This window comes from Leuciscus leuciscus, assembly GCF_965113295.1.
Source record: "Leuciscus leuciscus genome assembly, chromosome: 17".
NCBI classification, from domain to species: Eukaryota; Metazoa; Chordata; class Actinopteri; order Cypriniformes; family Leuciscidae; genus Leuciscus; species Leuciscus leuciscus.
Window position 1 is genome coordinate 702,468 of NC_138741.1, and position 17,533 is coordinate 720,000.

At 42.4% G+C, this 17,533-nt stretch overlaps 2 protein-coding genes across 5 annotated transcripts; one reads left to right on the plus strand and one right to left on the minus strand.

The window, feature by feature from the left end:
* Nucleotides 1–24: 24 nt before the first annotated feature.
* lrr1 (leucine rich repeat protein 1) lies at nt 25–12,312 on the plus strand. 4 transcript variants are annotated; one of them, XR_014199087.1, is made up of 5 exons: nt 25–784; nt 870–968; nt 1,771–2,520; nt 2,591–2,680; nt 3,463–4,380. XR_014199087.1 is itself a non-coding variant. In XM_082142465.1 (5 exons), the coding sequence occupies exons 2-5, from the start codon at nt 605–607 to the stop codon at nt 12,191–12,193; spliced, it is 1,263 nt and encodes a 420-aa protein (XP_081998591.1). In that variant the 5' UTR covers nt 28–224; nt 592–604; the 3' UTR covers nt 12,194–12,312. The 4 variants fall into 4 exon arrangements, 3 of the variants coding, with proteins under 3 accessions (XP_081998591.1, XP_081998592.1, XP_081998593.1); XM_082142465.1 differs by lacking the exons at nt 2,591–2,680; nt 3,463–4,380 and adding an exon at nt 11,938–12,312 and having other exon boundaries at nt 28–224; nt 592–784; nt 1,771–2,498; XM_082142466.1 differs by lacking the exons at nt 25–784; nt 870–968; nt 2,591–2,680; nt 3,463–4,380 and adding exons at nt 975–1,646; nt 11,938–12,312 and having other exon boundaries at nt 1,771–2,498.
* A 29-nt stretch (nt 12,313–12,341) lies between these two features.
* dnaaf2 (dynein axonemal assembly factor 2) lies at nt 12,342–17,478 on the minus strand. The gene is made up of 3 exons (XM_082142446.1): nt 17,357–17,478; nt 15,127–17,148; nt 12,342–12,839 (listed from the first exon to the last, which is right to left on the minus strand). The coding sequence occupies exons 2-3, from the start codon at nt 16,537–16,539 to the stop codon at nt 12,543–12,545; spliced, it is 1,710 nt and encodes a 569-aa protein (XP_081998572.1). The 5' UTR covers nt 16,540–17,148; nt 17,357–17,478; the 3' UTR covers nt 12,342–12,542.
* Between the last annotated feature and the right edge of the window lie 55 nt (nt 17,479–17,533).

Genomic DNA, 17,533 nt, shown 5'->3' on the forward strand with positions numbered 1-17,533 from the left:
GCGTTCACTGCGCATGTGCGAGGCTCGGAAGCGCGCGTTACGTTACGTTACAGACTAAACATGAAACATCTTTTCAGTCTGCTGTTTTAAACACTATCTTGTGCTCCAAGATTAGTTATTTTACTCAATCGGTCTGAGTTTTGGCTGAAATTGTGCTATGGATCTGCCGGTTTGCTAATTAGCCGATTTTGAAGGGAAGAAGCGCGAGCACCTCAGAACTTCAGGTTTGTTTATTTCTCGATGTATTTCAGTCTGAGCTTATTTAGTTATTTACCAAAAACATATTGATCTATACCAACCAGTTAGTCTTCGTAACCTGCATAGTATTCACACACAGTGTTGTTGATATTAAATGGAGAAATATTCATTTAAACTGGAAATACTGCATAACATATGACTCGGTATATATTATGACTGTGAGCCTAACTAGCCCTGACTAGCACAGAGCCTAACTAACCCTGACTAGCACAGAGCCTAACTAACCCTGTCTCCTCTGTTGCTGTGGTGTGTTAGTCTCTCTCTCTCTCTCTCTCTCTCTCTCTCTCTCTCTCTCTCTCTCTCTCACACACACACACACACACACACACACAGAGGCTGCTGAAGGATGAAGCTTCAGTGTGATGTGGAGGTTGTTAACCGGATGTTACCGACATTCGGTCTGAAGAATAAAGGCAAACCCAGCCGGGCTGTGTTATCCATCGGGAAGCCGGACAGAAGCTCTCAGAACCACGGCCTGTTTCTGCTGATCTGCACTGCCAAAGACAGAAGCGGGTCCAAATACAAGGCAAGCCTTCCTCGTGGCCCGCTCCGACAGATCTGCTCTCCTCTGTTCTTCTCCAGGTCTTCATCTGTGTGTGTTTTCTCTGCAGCTGAAGGAGAACATTGAGAAGTTCTTCACCTGGTTTGTGGAAGAGGGCAAAGCCACGGTTCGACTGAAGGAGCCTGCGATCGACATCTGTCTTAGTAAAGTAAAGATGTGCTTTCAGTTCTACTGGAGAAAGTCTTGAGCTGTCATGTTTGTAATGACACCAGTGTGTTTTAAATCAATGTTGATAAATGTCATCATACACTCAATCCAAAGTGCAGTTATTACTGTTTTTTTATTCTTGAAACCAGCAAACTGATAATCTGATGATAAATGAGTTGATGACTTGTGTAAGGATTTTAATCTGATCAAAATGTAAAGGATTTTGATCAAGTTTTTTGTGAATATAAATGTTTTATCTGACTGTTATTGAATCAGCTACTCTGATATAAAATAAGGGAGTTTCTATTTTAAGTGTTACATTAGTTGCTACATGAAGTTTGAAATTAGTCTTTCTGTGAGAATAATGTGATGATAATACTCCGGATTGATAAATCCTCTGTTTTGTTGATGTAGCAGAGATTCTTTTTATACTTCTATCAGTTATTATCAGTCATACTGCATCAGTATTGAGTTTATACTCTGTGACTGATTCTCAGTAAGCTGACCTGGTTCACAGAAGCCGAGGGAATATTCTACTTCCTGCAGACCTGCTTTTGCATTAATAGAATCCTGATGCTAATATAAAGCTGCTTCCACAATGCTTGGGGTGTGTGTGTGTGTGTGTGTGTGTGTGTGTGTGTGTGTGTGTGTGTGTGTGTGTGTGTGTGTGTGTGTGTGTGTGTGTGTGTGTGTGTGTGTGTGTGTGTGTGTGTGTGTGTGTGTGTGTGTGTGTGTGTGTGTGTGTGTGTGTGTGTGTGTGTGTGTGTGTGTGTGTGTGTGTGTGTGTGTGTGTGTGTTTTCAGGCCGACACCAGCAGCTTGAAGAGCTTCCTGTCCGCCGCGCGACTGGCTCACAGAGGAAGTGACACGGACTCGCTCCCGCTATCCTCCCTCGGCCCGGCCCGCGCACGCGACGTGGAGAAGCCCAAGAAGAAGCTCAGCATTCTGTCTAAGAAGGACTACCCGCTAACGTCCAGCTTCCCGTTCTCCCTGGAGCAGCTGCAGGTGTCGTACTGCCGCCTGACCCGCGTGGACATGCGGATGCTAGCGCTGCGCTCGCTGCGCCGGCTCGACCTTAGCAACAACCACATCCGTAAGCTGCCGGCCACCATCGGGGACCTGCGCTGCCTTGCGGAACTCATCCTGCACAATAACCGCCTGCAGAGCTTCCCTGACACCCTGTGTGTGTCCACTCTCCAGACCTCACTGCAGCATCTGGACCTGAGCCAGAACCAGCTGACGGTTCTGCCCGCACGCTTCTGCCAGCTACGGCACCTGGTGAACCTGCGCCTGGACGCTAACCAGCTCCTGCGGCTCCCGTTCCACATCGGCCGGCTCTCCAAGCTACGCTTCCTCTCCGCGGCTCAGAACCAGCTCTCTGTACTTCCTGCGGGCTTCAGGAAGCTGTGCCTGGAGAACCTGGACCTGTTCGGGAACCCGTTTACTCAAGCCAACGCTCTGGAGCACACAATCCGTCTCACGTTCCCGCTGACGCTGCAGGAGCTGACGGCGCGTGCCGTGGTCAACCTCAGGTGAGCTAACGCAGGTCTGCTGACGTCACGCGCTCATGCTAATGTTAGGGATAATAATAATAATAATAATTCATTACATTTATAAAGCGCTATTCTCGGCACTCAAAGCGCTTTACATAGAAGGGGGGAATCTCCTCAACCACCACCAATGTGCAGCATCCACTTGGATGATGCGACGGCTAGTGATGCTCCGATCAGCATTTTTGGGGCCGATCACCGATTACCGATCACCAAAATCATGATCTGCCGATTGCCGATCACTGCCGATCACAGAATGGAAATATGATAGAGTCAAGAAAATCTTGAAGAACCACCAATATTTATTTAATTGTAGTTAGAAAACAAGATAACATAAGGCTACTGTAGGCCACCTTTTCCAAATAAGGCACAGTATAATTTTTCAAAACAAAGAGGGGTCAGGCAGACTACAATGGATGTAGTTGAGGAACTAACTACATCAGATCCAAAAATTAAAATAATGACAATGACATTTGAGGTTATTAAAACAGTAAGTCCTACCCCTCGACTGCCAAAAATAAAAGTGTTCGAGCGAGCAAAATCAGCAGGCGAGAGGAGATCAAGCGCGAGAGTGCTGGGAATGATCATGCGCGCGCGCGAGGTCAGAGATGTCATGCGCCCGCGCAGGGTTTGAATGAGCTCGCGAGTTCCCGTTTCCTCGCGCGTAGATCTGTTATCCTCTCGCGAATGTCATTTACCGCGCGCGCCAGCATCAGTTGTGCGCTCGTTTATAATTGCCGTCATAGGAGAACTCATTTTGCCACTGTTAAGCAAGCTCTGCTCTGCTGTTGTGTTGCCGCGCATGCGGAAAAGTTGCGCGAGTTATTTACTCGTGATCGGCTTTTTTGATCGGCGCTTTTGGGGGTTGCCGATCAAGCTATTTTTTGCCAATATCGGCCGATCATGATCGGCGGCCGATCAATCGGAGCATCACTAGCGACGGCAGCCATATTGCGCCAGAACGCCCACCACACACCAGCTTACTGGTGGAGAGGAGACAGTGATGAAGCCAATCAGTATATGAGGATGATTAGGAGGCCATGATGGACAGAGGCCAGGGGGCAAATTTGGCCAGGATGCCGGGGTTACACCCCTACTCTTTCGAAAGACATCCTGGGATTTTTAATGACCACAGAGAGTCACAGGGATGGGCATTTCAAGCAAAAATTATATTCGATGATCGCTGGGAATTATTCGATTATTATTTGAAAATCGCACCCCTCCCCACACGCATGTATAGGCTACACAGCGGAGCATGTGACCGGAATATTCCTCTTTATTCCAGCGCGCTCCACCCAATCGCTCACGGCCCAAGCCATCGAAACACTCATGATCCGCTCACCGGTAAAACAGCGTTCGCTCAAATCCCGCTGCGACAATTCGTTTCTCTGTACTGTACTGTACTGTACGGTACGTGTTGTAGCCATTAAAGAATTTTTTTTTTAAGTTTCATATTTATGTTTAAATAATATAATGTTATTTTTTTTATTTCATCTATGTTGATTAGGCCTATATCTAACGAGAACAGCAGGAGTAAGTTAGGATCATTCGATGCGCAATATATCGTGAGAAATATGGAGCGGGTCAGACATGATTTTGACCTCATCATTAAGTTTTGTTTTGTAGAAAACCTTTCTTTAAAGTAAATTTCATGTTGTATAAATTGTATGTTAATTTTAATCAGTGTTTCATCAAGCAATTGCCTGGATTTAAGAAGCAAATATAGCAGACTATATAATCAGGACATGGAGGCGCCGGCGCGATCACTTGCATTGCTCGTGAACTGGAGCTGGTCTCATAAATGAATCGATACTCAGCGTATAGGCTGCCTCACAGACCTGAGAAATATATATATATATATATATATATATATATATATATATATATATATATATATATATATATATATATATATATATATTTCTATAGAAAGGAAACCGACTACTCTTTGCTTATGTAATCCATGTGAAATGTGCATTTCTCTATAGACGCGTTCAATACTGTGAAGATTGCGAGTAGGGATGGGTATCGTTAAGGTTTTAACGGTATTACTACTCTTACCGATACTCCTTATCGATCCGGTACTTTAACGGTATTCTTATCGGTTCTTTTTGTTATATTAAAAAAAGGGGGAAATTTTTTTTAGAACATAATTAATATTGCTTTATATTTTGAAATGTAAAATAAATATCTATAGCAAAAGAAAAAGCAATGCTTTAACAAAACAAATAAAACATGTATGTTATGCAGAAGGGTGCAGGCTTTTGTGTTTTATATAGACAGACAGGACGCCAAAAACAAAGTACAAACACATGGTCAAACAAAAAAGTATATAAAACAAATATACAAATTATATACCCAGTGCTTTAATTTCAGTAATGTCTACTGACATTACTGTTCAGGAGTAATATGGGTTAAAAAGACATCTAATAAAGTCAGATGTAAAATAACACTGCATAGTTTATCATAGATAGATTAAAGCTTATATCATTCAAGAGCTGTGACTGATTTTCTCTTTGCCTTTTGTTGTTTGATTCACATTAATGGAGCAATCGTCAGCAGGATTATTAGACTGCTGCCTCTTTAAGACCAAATGCAGATCTAATCATTATTAAGCCTCATATTTTCTCCCAACTATTTACGCCGATTTAAGACATAAACTGTATTTAAGTGAATAAACTGTTTAAGTGAATCTCCAAGACGGCCATTTTGACATATTTGTGTATTTGATCGTTTAGATGCGCACATGAAGCCCAAAATATACGTTGCTTGTCTCGTTGCGGTGTGTTTCAGAGCGTGCGCCGCATTTTGGAACAGCGTCTATTGCGTCAATTTTGGTACTTTTAATAGCCTTTTATTATCAAACGCGTCCCGCAGTTTAGCAAAAGTATAGACTACATTTTACAACAATCACCGATCGTGCAGATTCTGACGTTACTTTTAAGTTTTAGGGAGAAATGACAGCGCATCGCTCTGTGAATGGAAGGAAGTTGCGCTGGAGAGAATGTGGCTTTAGTTTTTAATGGTTACACCTCAAATATCTTCTTTTTTATAATCATTGGAAGCCAACATCTAAATCTAAAATAAAATTAGTTTAATATCAAAGATCTAAAGTGTAACCTTTTGAATGTTCTGTCCTCATCGTCACTCATTAAGCAGGGCTGTTGTGTTGCGCGCGCCGTGGCTTTGCGTGAAAGATCGCTCTCTCTCTCTCTCACACACACACACACACACACACACACACACACACACACACACACTCTCTCTCTCTCTCTTTAGCAAAAATGCATCACAGACAAATGGTTCAATATTATTATATATAGAAGTGGCTGGCGAGATTAAATTCGCAAGATAATAATTTCTTAATAGCAATAATAGATAGCACGTGTACTTTCAGAATTTCTCTAGTACCGACAGCAGAACCGATAACGTCCGAGCTTAACGATCCAGCGGTCTTTCAAAATTCAGCACCGGGGCCCGTTTAATACCGGGTTTCGGTACCCATCCCTAATTGCGAGTCAGTATCGTCAACTTCATCTCTGCAGCCGACACTGACGCAGAAAACTCTAGTTTATTAATAAACAATTAAAATGTCTCCTTGCTATATTTGACACATTCATAAACATTCATTCTTTGTGGCAAGCTTTATGCGTGCGCTCGAGTGCGGAATATATTCTGTAAACGCTCAGTATGGTTTAAAGGGATAGTTCACCCAAAAATGGAAATTCTGTCATCATTTACTCACCCTCAAGTTGTTCCAAACCTGTATGACTTTCTTTCTTCTCCTGAACACAAAAGAAGATATTTTGAAGAAAGTCGGTAACCAAACGACTGATGGACCCCATTGACTTCCATAGTAGGAAAAAAAATACTATGGAAGTCAATGGGGACCAGCAACTGTTTAATTACCAACCTTCTTTCAAATATCTTCTTTTGTGTTCAGGAGAAGAAAGAAAGTCATACAGGTTTGGAACAACTTGAGGGTGAGTAAATGATGACGACAATTTTCATTTTTGGGTGAACTATCCCTTTAATATTCTCACCAGTATACATTTAAGTAATTAAACTAGAAAAAAAAGTTTGTTGAGACAAACTTTAAGTTGGCTTGAGAAAGCCGGACCAGAGAGTTTGAAGAAGTTTAAAGTAGTTTGAAGTTTAAAGTAGTTTGAAGTTTAAAGTAGTTTGAAGTTTAAAGTAGTTTGAAGTTTAAAGTAGTTTGAAGTTTAAAGTAGTTTGAAGTTTAAAGTAGTTTGAAGTTTAAAGTAGTTTGAAGTTTAAAGTAGTTTGAAGTTTAAAGTAGTTTGAAGTTTAAAGTAGTTTGAAGTTTGATCGATAGATTAGTTAGAAAGAAAGAAAAAGATAGAAAGAAAGAAAGAGAAAGATTAGTTCGAAAAAAAGATAGAATAGTAAGAAAGAAAGAAAAGTTAGAAAGAAAGATTAGTTAGAAAGAAAGAAAGATAGATTAATTAGAAAGAAAGAAAGAAAGAAACAGTCTGAAAGAAAGATTAGTAAGAAAGAAAGTAAGATTAGTTAGAAAGAAAGAAAGATTAGTTAGAAAGAAAGAAAGATTAGTTAGAAAGAAAGAAAGATTAGTTAGAAAGAAAGAAAGATTAGTTAGAAAGAAAAAAGATACATTAGAAAGAAAGATAGATTGGTTAGAAAGATAGATTAGTTAGTTAGAAAGAAAGATGTAATAGTTAGAAAGAGATGGATTAGTTAGAAAGAAAGATGGATTAGTTAGAAAGATGGATTAGTTAGAAAGAAAGAAAGATAGATTAGTTAGAAAGAAAGAAAGATAGATTAGTTAGAAAGATAGATTAAGAAAGAAAGAAAGATTAGAAAGAAAGAAAGAGAAAGAAAAAGAAATTAGTTAGAAAAAAGATAGATAGATTAGTTAGAAAGAAAGAAAAAAGAAAGAAAGATAGATAGATTAGTTAGAAAGATAGATTAGTTAGAAAGATAGATTAGTTAGAAAGATAGATTAGTTAGAAAGATAGATTAGTTAGAAAGAAATATTAGTTAGAAAGAAAGATAGATAGATAGATAGATAGATAGATAGATATATAGATAGATAGATAGAAAAAGTTTGAAGATGGATGGATGGATGGATAGATAGATAGATAGAATGGTAGTTTAATTGAGTCTAGGGCTCCAGGGAGTTTAGATTTGAGTTTTTGGCTTGTACACTAAAGGGCCACTGTAGTCTTGGCTCAATTTGAGCACTCTGCAATGTAAGTCTATGGGGTTTTTATGATTTTTAATATGAATTTTTAAGAGAAAAGAAAGTCAAATCAGTCTGAAAAGATATAGCACACCAAGTCAGAACAGTCTGAAAGTCTGACCCGAGTTTGGAGTTTGTAGAGTTAAAGCTCTAGGAGGAGTTAGAGTTGAAAAAGTTTGGGTCAGAAGAATAATAATAAGTTTAAATAGGATTTCAGTAAGTTGGCTTTCTCAAGCCAACTTAAGAATTAATATAAATATGTGATTAGTTGACTAGTGACTAAAATGAACAATAGTCGACTAGAAAAAAACTTTAGTCGTGGGCAGCCCTACTTATTTCACATATTTTTAAAGGGCATTCTGGGTTGAGTGAGCGCAGCGTAATCTTCATAAAGACGTTCTCGCTCTGGAGGAGAGGTTAGCGCTCCGCTCACATGATCTGGGGTGCTTCTCAATATCCTCCTCGTCTCCTCGCTCCTCCGTCCTCCATCCTATGACCCGGAAGCCGATCGAGCTCAGCCATCTTGACGGACATCTCAGTTCTCTAACTGCACCACGAGGAGTCGAGGATCGAGGAGTGAGGAGCTTCCTGAGGAGTCATGAGCGAGGATACACGGGTATTTCCTTTGCGGAAGTGTTTTGTCGACTAAACGTGACGCACGCATAAATTCTCCTCCCCCTTCACATCTGTCACAATAATTTTAATTTATACTTTACCTTTGCAGTTTAAATAAACCACTCATGTCACATATTGCAACAGGGTATCTTGCTTTAATAATATTTATTATGAATTTCTTAAATAACCAAACTAAAACAACATATGGGCAGATCCTGTGAGCGCTGCTGATGAAGCTGTGAAGTGACGCTCGAGTGATCAAGTATTCCAATGTATAAATAAGCTTTCTTTCGATTCCTCCGTCCTCCTTTTCTTTCCTTGCATCCTTCCTCCGCTTCCTACAGTGGTGGAGCTGAGACGCGAGGAAAGGAAGCGAGGGTGCACAAAGAGAAGCACCCCTGGTGTGAGACGATGTTTTCTTCTGTTGTCTGAGAGTTGATTGATGGCTTTTAGGCGCGTTATTGGCAGCGCCACCCTCTGGTTATGTGAACGTGTCACCACCGCTTCAGCACCGAAAACATGGGGATTTGTTTTTGGACAATAATTGCACAACCTATTCGATATTCTATAATTAAATCAACTAATCGAATATTCGAAAATCATGAATCATCTCTAGCTAACGTGTGCTTGTGTTCAGGATCCCGCTAACGTGTGCTTGTGTTCTTGTGTTCAGGATCCCGCTAACGTGTGCTTGTGTTCTTGTGTTCAGGATCCCACTAACGTGTGCTTGTGTTCAGGATCCCGTTAACGTGTGCTTGTGTTCAAGATCCCGCTAACGTGTGCTTGTGTTCAGGATCCCGCTAACGTGTGCTTGTGTTCTTGTGTTCAGGATCCCGCTAACGTGTGCTTGTGTTCAGGATCCCGTTAACGTGTGCTTGTGTTCAAGATCCCGCTAACGTGTGCTTGTGTTCAAGATCCCGCTAACGTGTGCTTGTGTGCTTGTGTTCAGGATCCCGCTAACGTGTGCTTGTGTTCAGGATCCCGCTAACGTGTGCTTGTGTGCTTGTGTTCAGGATCCCGCTAACGTGTGCTTGTGTTCAGGATCCCACTAACGTGTGCTTGTGTGCTTGTGTTCAGGATCCCGCTAACGTGTGCTTGTGTTCAGGATCCCGCTAACGTGTGCTTGTGTTCAGGATCCCGCTAACGTGTGCTTGTGTTCAGGATCCCGCTAACCTGTGCTTGTGTTAAGGATCCCGCTAAAGTGTGCTTGTGTTCAGGATCCCGCTAAAGTGTGCTTGTGTTAAGGATCCCGCTAACGTGTGCTTGTGTTCAGGATCCCGCTAACATGTGCTTGTGTTCAGGATCCCGCTAACGTGTGCTTGTGTTAAGGATCCCGCTAACGTGTGCTTGTGTTCAGGATCCCGCTAACGTGTGCTTGTGTTCAGGATCCCGCTAACGTGTGCTTGTGTTCAGGATCCCGCTAACGTGTGCTTGTGTTCAGGATCCCGCTAACGTGTGCTTGTGTTCTTGTGTTCAGGATCCCGCTAACGTGTGCTTGTGTTCAGGATCCCGTTAACGTGTGCTTGTGTTCAAGATCCCGCTAACGTGTGCTTGTGTTCAAGATCCCGCTAACGTGTGCTTGTGTGCTTGTGTTCAGGATCCCGCTAACGTGTGCTTGTGTTCAGGATCCCGCTAACGTGTGCTTGTGTGCTTGTGTTCAGGATCCCGCTAACGTGTGCTTGTGTTCAGGATCCCACTAACGTGTGCTTGTGTGCTTGTGTTCAGGATCCCGCTAACGTGTGCTTGTGTTCAGGATCCCGCTAACGTGTGCTTGTGTTCAGGATCCCGCTAACGTGTGCTTGTGTTCAGGATCCCGCTAACCTGTGCTTGTGTTAAGGATCCCGCTAAAGTGTGCTTGTGTTCAGGATCCCGCTAAAGTGTGCTTGTGTTAAGGATCCCGCTAACGTGTGCTTGTGTTCAGGATCCCGCTAACGTGTGCTTGTGTTCAGGATCCCGCTAACGTGTGCTTGTGTTAAGGATCCCGCTAACGTGTGCTTGTGTTCAGGATCCCGCTAACGTGTGCTTGTGTTCAGGATCCCGCTAACGTGTGCTTGTGTTCAGGATCCCGCTAACGTGTGCTTGTGTTCAGGATCCCGCTAACGTGTGCTTGTGTGCTTATGTTCAGGATCCCGCTAACGTGTGCTTGTGTTCAGAATTCCGCTAACGTGTGCTTGTGTTCAGGATCCCGCTAACGTGTGCTTGTGTTCAGGATCCCGCTAACGTGTGCTTGTGTTCAGGATCCCGCTAACGTGTGCTTGTGTTAAGGATCCCGCTAACGTGTGCTTGTGTTCAGGATCCCGCTAACGTGTGCTTGTGTTCAGGATCCCGCTAACGTGTGCTTGTGTTCAGGATCCCGCTAACGTGTGCTTGTGTTCAGGATCCCGCTAACGTGTGCTTGTGTTAAGGATCCCGCTAACGTGTGCTTGTGTTCAGGATCCCGCTAACGTGTGCTTGTGTTCAGGATCCCGCTAACGTGTGCTTGTATGATTGTGTTCAGGATCCCGCTAACGTGTGCTTGTGTTCAGGATCCCACTAACGTGTGCTTGTGTTAAGGATCCCGCTAACGTGTGCTTGTGTGCTTGTGTTCAGGATCCCGCTAACGTGTGCTTGTGTTAAGGACCCCGCTAACGTGTGCTTGTGTTAAGGATCCCACTAACGTGTGCTTATGTTAAGGATCCCGCTAACGTGTGCTTATGTTCAGGATCCCGCTAACGTGTGCTTGTGTTCAGGATCCCGCTAACGTGTGCTTGTGTTAAGGACCCCGCTAACGTGTGCTTGTGTTAAGGACCCCGCTAACGTGTGCTTGTGTTAAGGATCCCGCTAACGTGTGCTTGTGTTAAGGATCCCGCTAACGTGTGCTTGTGTTCAGGATCCCGCTAACGTGTGCTTGTGTTAAGGATCCCGCTAACGTGTGCTTGTGTTCAGGATCCCACTAACGTGTGCTTGTGTGCAGGATCCCACTAACGTGTGCTTGTGTTAAGGATCCCGCTAACGTGTGCTTGTGTTCAGGATCCCACTAACGTGTGCTTGTGTGCAGGATCCCACTAACGTGTGCTTGTGTTCAGGATCCCACTAACGTGTGCTTGTGTTAAGGATTCCGCTAACGTGTGCTTGTGTTCAGGATCCCACTAACGTGTGCTTGTGTGCAGGATCCCACTAACGTGTGCTTGTGTTCAGGATCCCGCTAACGTGTGCTTGTGTTCTTGTGTTCAGGATCCCGCTAACGTGTGCTTGTGTTAAGGATTCCGCTAACGTGTGCTTGTGTTCAGGATCCCACTAACGTGTGCTTGTGTGCAGGATCCCACTAACGTGTGCTTGTGTTCAGGATCCCACTAACGTGTGCTTGTGTGCAGGATCCCACTAACGTGTGCTTGTGTTCAGGATCCCACTAACGTGTGCTTGTGTTCAGGATCCCACTAACGTGTGCTTGTGTTCAGGATCCCGCTAACGTGTGCTTGTGTTCAGGATCCCACTAACGTGTGCTTGTGTTCAGGATCCCGCTAACGTGTGCTTGTGTTCAGGATCCCACTAACGTGTGCTTGTGGTCAGGATCCCGCTAACGTGTGCTTGTGTTCTTGTGTTCAGGATCCCGCACGGGCCTCACCTCGTCCCCTTCCAGGTGTGTGACGAGCTGGACTTCTGTAAGGTGTGTGACTGTGGGCGCGCGTGTGTGAACTCCTTCATCCAGACGGCGGTGGGCATGAACTTACACCTGGTGTCACACACGGTGGTTCTGGTGGACAGCATGGGCGGCACCGAGGCCCCGGTGCAGAAGCACTTCTGCTCTCTCGGGTGTTACTGCGAGTTCATGGACGGCTGTGTGCAGCGCGACCTCAGATGACCCTGCCTGTGTTACTGTGTTTATTCTCTTTTATAGTTTTGTGGAAAAGACTATGAATTCCTGCAACACAACAAATGCTTTGTGAAACTAATAAAATGTAGTACAACAAAGAAACATGATTTAAATGATTTCACACAATATTTCTTCATATTTGTGCAATTTTCCTTTATTTCAATCAAGTTTTATTTCTATTCTTATTACAATCTCAAGGTCAATCTCTGGTTTAAGTTTGAGCATTTTTGGTGATTTACAAAAAGTATTTTTATTTTACTCCAGATTTAAAGACTAAACTTTATTTACAGTTTATTTTAACTAATTAAAAGACTTTCCAAGAATATAAATCTGATGTTTAGTCCAAATCAAAGCGCAGAGTGTTCTGGAAACACAAGGCGGCCGAGGTCATGTGACTGGTCTCTCTCAGCACTGGATCCTCCGACCGGATCCCAGCATTCCCGGCGCTCCCGCGGTCTCCTGAAGAACACTTCGTCTCAGGATCTTCAGCTTCCCGAGAAGAGTTCGGATCCTCCTGCTCCGTCACTGAGCTGCTGGTTTGCTGATGGATCAGTGTGTTGTTATCGGCCTGAAGTGACGTGTTTTCTGCCCCTTCATCGCTACTGTGGAGACGGTGAGATTCCCTGACAAACCCCTACAAACACAAAATCAACAACACTCATATTTCATCATACTCATCACAGGAGCAACATCACTAATATCTACTGTAATATCAGGAGCAACATCACTATTATCTACTGTAATATGAGAAACATCACTAATATCTACTGTAATATCATGAGAAACATCACTAATATCTACTGTAATATGAGAAACATCACTAATATCAGGAGCAACATCACTATTATCTACTGTAATATCAGGAGCAACATCACTCATCTACTGTAATATCAGGAGCAACATCACTCATATCTACTGTAATATCAGGAGCAACATCACTAATATCTACTGTAATATCAGGAGCAACATCACTATTATCTACTGTAATATCATGAGAAACATCACTAATATCTACTGTAATATGAGAAACATCACTAATATCAGGAGCAACATCACTATTATCTACTGTAATATCAGGAGCAACATCACTATTATCTACTGTAATATCAGGAGCAACATCACTCATATCTACTGTAATATCAGGAGCAACATCACTAATATCTACTGTAATATCAGGAGCAACATCACTATTATCTACTGTAATATCATGAGAAACATCACTAATATCTACTGTAATATGAGAAACATCACTAATATCAGGAGCAACATCACTATTATCTACTGTAATACCAGCAGCAACATCACTCATCTACTGTAATATCAGGAGCAACATCACTAATATCTACTGTAATATCAGGAGCAACATCACTATTATCTACTGTAATATGAGAAACATCACTAATATCTACTGTAATATCAGGAGCAACATCACTAATATCAGGAGCAACATCACTAATATCAGGAGTGCTCAACATCACTATTATCTACTGTAATATGAGAAACATCACTAATATCTACTGTAATATCAGGAGCAACATCACTAATATCAGGAGTGCTCAACATCACTATTATCTACTGTAATATGAGAAACATCACTAATATCTACTGTAATATCAGGAGCAACATCACTAATATCAGGAGTGCTCAACATCACTAATATCTACTGTGATATGAGAAACATCACTAATATCTACTGTAATATCAGGAGCAACATCACTAATATCAGGAGTGCTCAACATCACTAATATCTACTGTGATATGAGAAACATCACTAATATCTACTGTAATATCAGGAGCAACATCACTAATATCAGGAGCAACATCACTAATATCAGGAGTGCTCAACATCACTAATATCTACTGTAATATGAGAAACATCACTAATATCTACTGTAGGGCAATTCCATGCAAAGGTCATCTTTACCATGAAAAAATAAAGTTTTAACCAAAAGAACAAAACCCTTTTTAAGTTCAGAATCATTTCAGACAGTCTTCTTAATGTCAAAACAGCCATTATGCGTCAACAAAAGTGCCATGATGGTTTGATTGTTGATTTTCCAAACAGATTCTATGTAGGCTATTTCAGACGCGTCACATCCATAACAGGGTTTTTGTCACATCCATAACGCTGGTTTTTCCTCATAATACACTTCATAAATATATATATTAAACATTGATATTTTTATGTTCAGCTAAGACCCCTTCATCATGTGGATAGCAATATTTATACATTGGACTCAAAAGTTCACAGACTTTAAAGGAAATCGAACAGTAGCCTATACCAAAAACTCTGTCATTTCCCGTCACATCCATAACGCATGCATATTTTCCTTTTTTGGGGGTGTTTAAATATATTTTAGAAAAACATATTTTGCCTGTCAATTCCCCAGATTGGGTGCTCTGAGAATATGCATTTCCAATTTAAATATTATAAGAAGTTTTTTTTTTCTGAGACATTTCACCTGTCATTATGAGTTCAAATGTCACATCCATAACGCTGGAATTGCCCTGTAATATCAGGAGCAACATCACTAATATCAGGAGCAACATCACTAATATCAGGAGTGCTCAACATCACTAATATCTACTGTAATATGAGAAACATCACTAATATCTACTGTAATATCAGGAGCAACATCACTAATATCAGGAGCAACATCACTAATATCAGGAGTGCTCAACATCACTAATATACTGTAATATGAGAAACATCACTACTGTAATATCATGAGCAAAAATCAGTCGCACTGGAAATCCAATGAATTTGATACACTGATGATATGCACATGTCTTTAGTTCATGACCCCAGTGATTGCAAGCCGTTGCGATACACATATCGCGATACATACATTTGCGATATTTCGATCATTTCGATATATTGTGCAGTCCTAGAGAGTATTATATAAAAGTTGGTCACGTACTGTATCTGATGAAGAGTCGACTGCTCGATTGATGTTCGTTTCATCTACAGACCGATCCGGTTCTGTCCGGTTCTCTGTTGGGTTGATCTCGTGTGTCTGTCGTTCTGTCGTTAAATCTGTGAATTGAGGCTCAAATGGCGTATCACACGTCAGCTGACTCCGCTCTGATTCTGTGTGATCCAGATCAAGACCTCCTTCTGTGTGATCCGGATCAAGATCTGTGTGATCCGGATCAAGACCTCCTCCTGTGTGATCCAGTTCAAGATCTGTGTGATCCGGATCAAGACCTTCCTCTTGTGGGTTCTGATCTGCTTCTTCGTTGACGTTACTCTTCGCCTCATCGCAGCTCATCTGTAACTCCGGGGTTTTCGCTGGCCGAACGGGAAGAGTGATTGTCAACTGTTTCTTAGTTTTGTTGAACTTTGCATCTCCTTTCTCTTCATCCACCGGATAGGCGAGTGGAAGGTCCAGTCGGTACGCGGGTTCTGGAGCCTCCAGGACGAGGCGTCGCTCCGTCACACACACCTCAGCGTCCAGTGCTGATCCCAGCAGTGGCACATCGATGATGACCACGATCTCTCTGGGTCGGGTCCCGGGCCCCGAGTCTCTGGAGCACCTGTAATCCTGCAAATCCACGACTGATCGGTATTTTACGGTGTAATGTGGTGTGATGGGCTGTTTGGATCTGGTGTCATCAGGATTAGGAGGTCTTTGGCTCGCTTCGGGTTCTGGTTCTGGTCCTGTTTGATTCTCATCTGGATATGGAAACGACAGCATGTCCTCACCAGAGCTCTGGTTCTTCTGGTCGTGTCCGGGGATCGGCCTGCGGATCACAGCTGGATGTGCAACACCTTTATACCTCATCTTCAGCTGCTTTATTTGCTCTCTGTTTATCTCGATGTGGAAAGAGTCTTCGATCCCTCCGATGGCGGTACTGTGGATGAGTTTCATGAATCTCGCGTTTTTTGAAGCCATGTGAAGCGCGTCTGGATGGAAAACGACATCGTAAACCTCACAGCTGTTCCCCGCGGCGTCTCGGTCGGCTCGGCCCGGTGTCAGACTGAACGGTAAGCGCCAGTTCTGACCCGGTTCCCCGCCTCGGTCTCGAGCTGCTTCACACGACGGCTCGTCGATGCGCGGATTAGAGCAGATGTTGATGAAGCATTTCCCGCGCGCGCTGCGTGTTTTGAGCACGTGATTCGCCTCAGGGTGAATAAACTGCACGTTAAAGCCCCTGTCCTCCTCCATCTGAGTGATCTCCTCCTCATATCTCGTCCGGTTCTCCGGGTCCGAGATCTCAGCCGCATATTCCAGCAGTAACTCGCGGAACTTCTCGTCTTTTAGCGCTTTACCGAATCTATTCATTTCATCGCGTGTCAAATTCAGTTCTTCGAGTTTGCTGCCAAAATCCATTATAGATTGTTAACTTAAAGTTACTGACAAGCTGTATTAATCTCTCGTGGATCTTTCCAAAGTACAGCGGACCGGAAAAACTCAGTAGTGGTGAATGGAGGACTCGGTAACCATCGAAACCCGCTACACAACAGAGCGCGCGTCCGCCTTTGAGGCGCGCTTTGCGTGAACGCGCCGGTCTCTTCAGTTCAATTTATCTTCTTCTTTGTAGTAATTGTACTAATTTAACTGTGTGCACTAATTTGAATGGTTTTCTCTTTCTAGAGACACATTAACAACCAGCCTGGACCAGTTGAAAGTGAGTCATTCGATATTTAATAAACGGTTCCCAGAAAGAAACACAAAACAGGAATGTAGACATTTTAACAATATTTATTGAGAAAACAAAGGTGACGTACAGTAGTTTATTTTAAAACGAATCATTCCACACATACACACACACACACTGTATTAATACACAGTATCAATATTAATTGAGGAAACAAAGCTTAAGTAAACCTTTTTTCTTATGTACAGTAATGTTAGCTGGTTACACTTTATTTTAAGGTGTCATTGTTACAGTGTAATTATACATTTAAGTGCTGAGTAATATTAAGCAACTAAATAGTACTAAGAGCAGGCGCGCTCAACTCACAAATTAGTTTATGGGTGCGAGTAATAAAAAACGTTTATCAAAAGTAAAGATGAAAAACCGCACTCTCAAGTTCTATTTTCATACATTTATTATTACCATGCATGGTAATAATAAATGTATGAAAATAGAACTTGAGAGTGCGGTTTTTCATCTTTACTTTTAATATTAAGCAACTACATGTACTTACTATAGGGTTAGGTTAGGGTTTGGTTTAAGGGTTAGTTCTACCTTAGAAACATTGCTAAGCTACGTAATATGCTATCAGTTTCTGATGCAGAAAAGTTAGTTCATGCATTCATGACCTCGAGACTGGATTACTGTAATGCTTTATTAGCTGGTTGTCCTGCATCCTCAATAAAC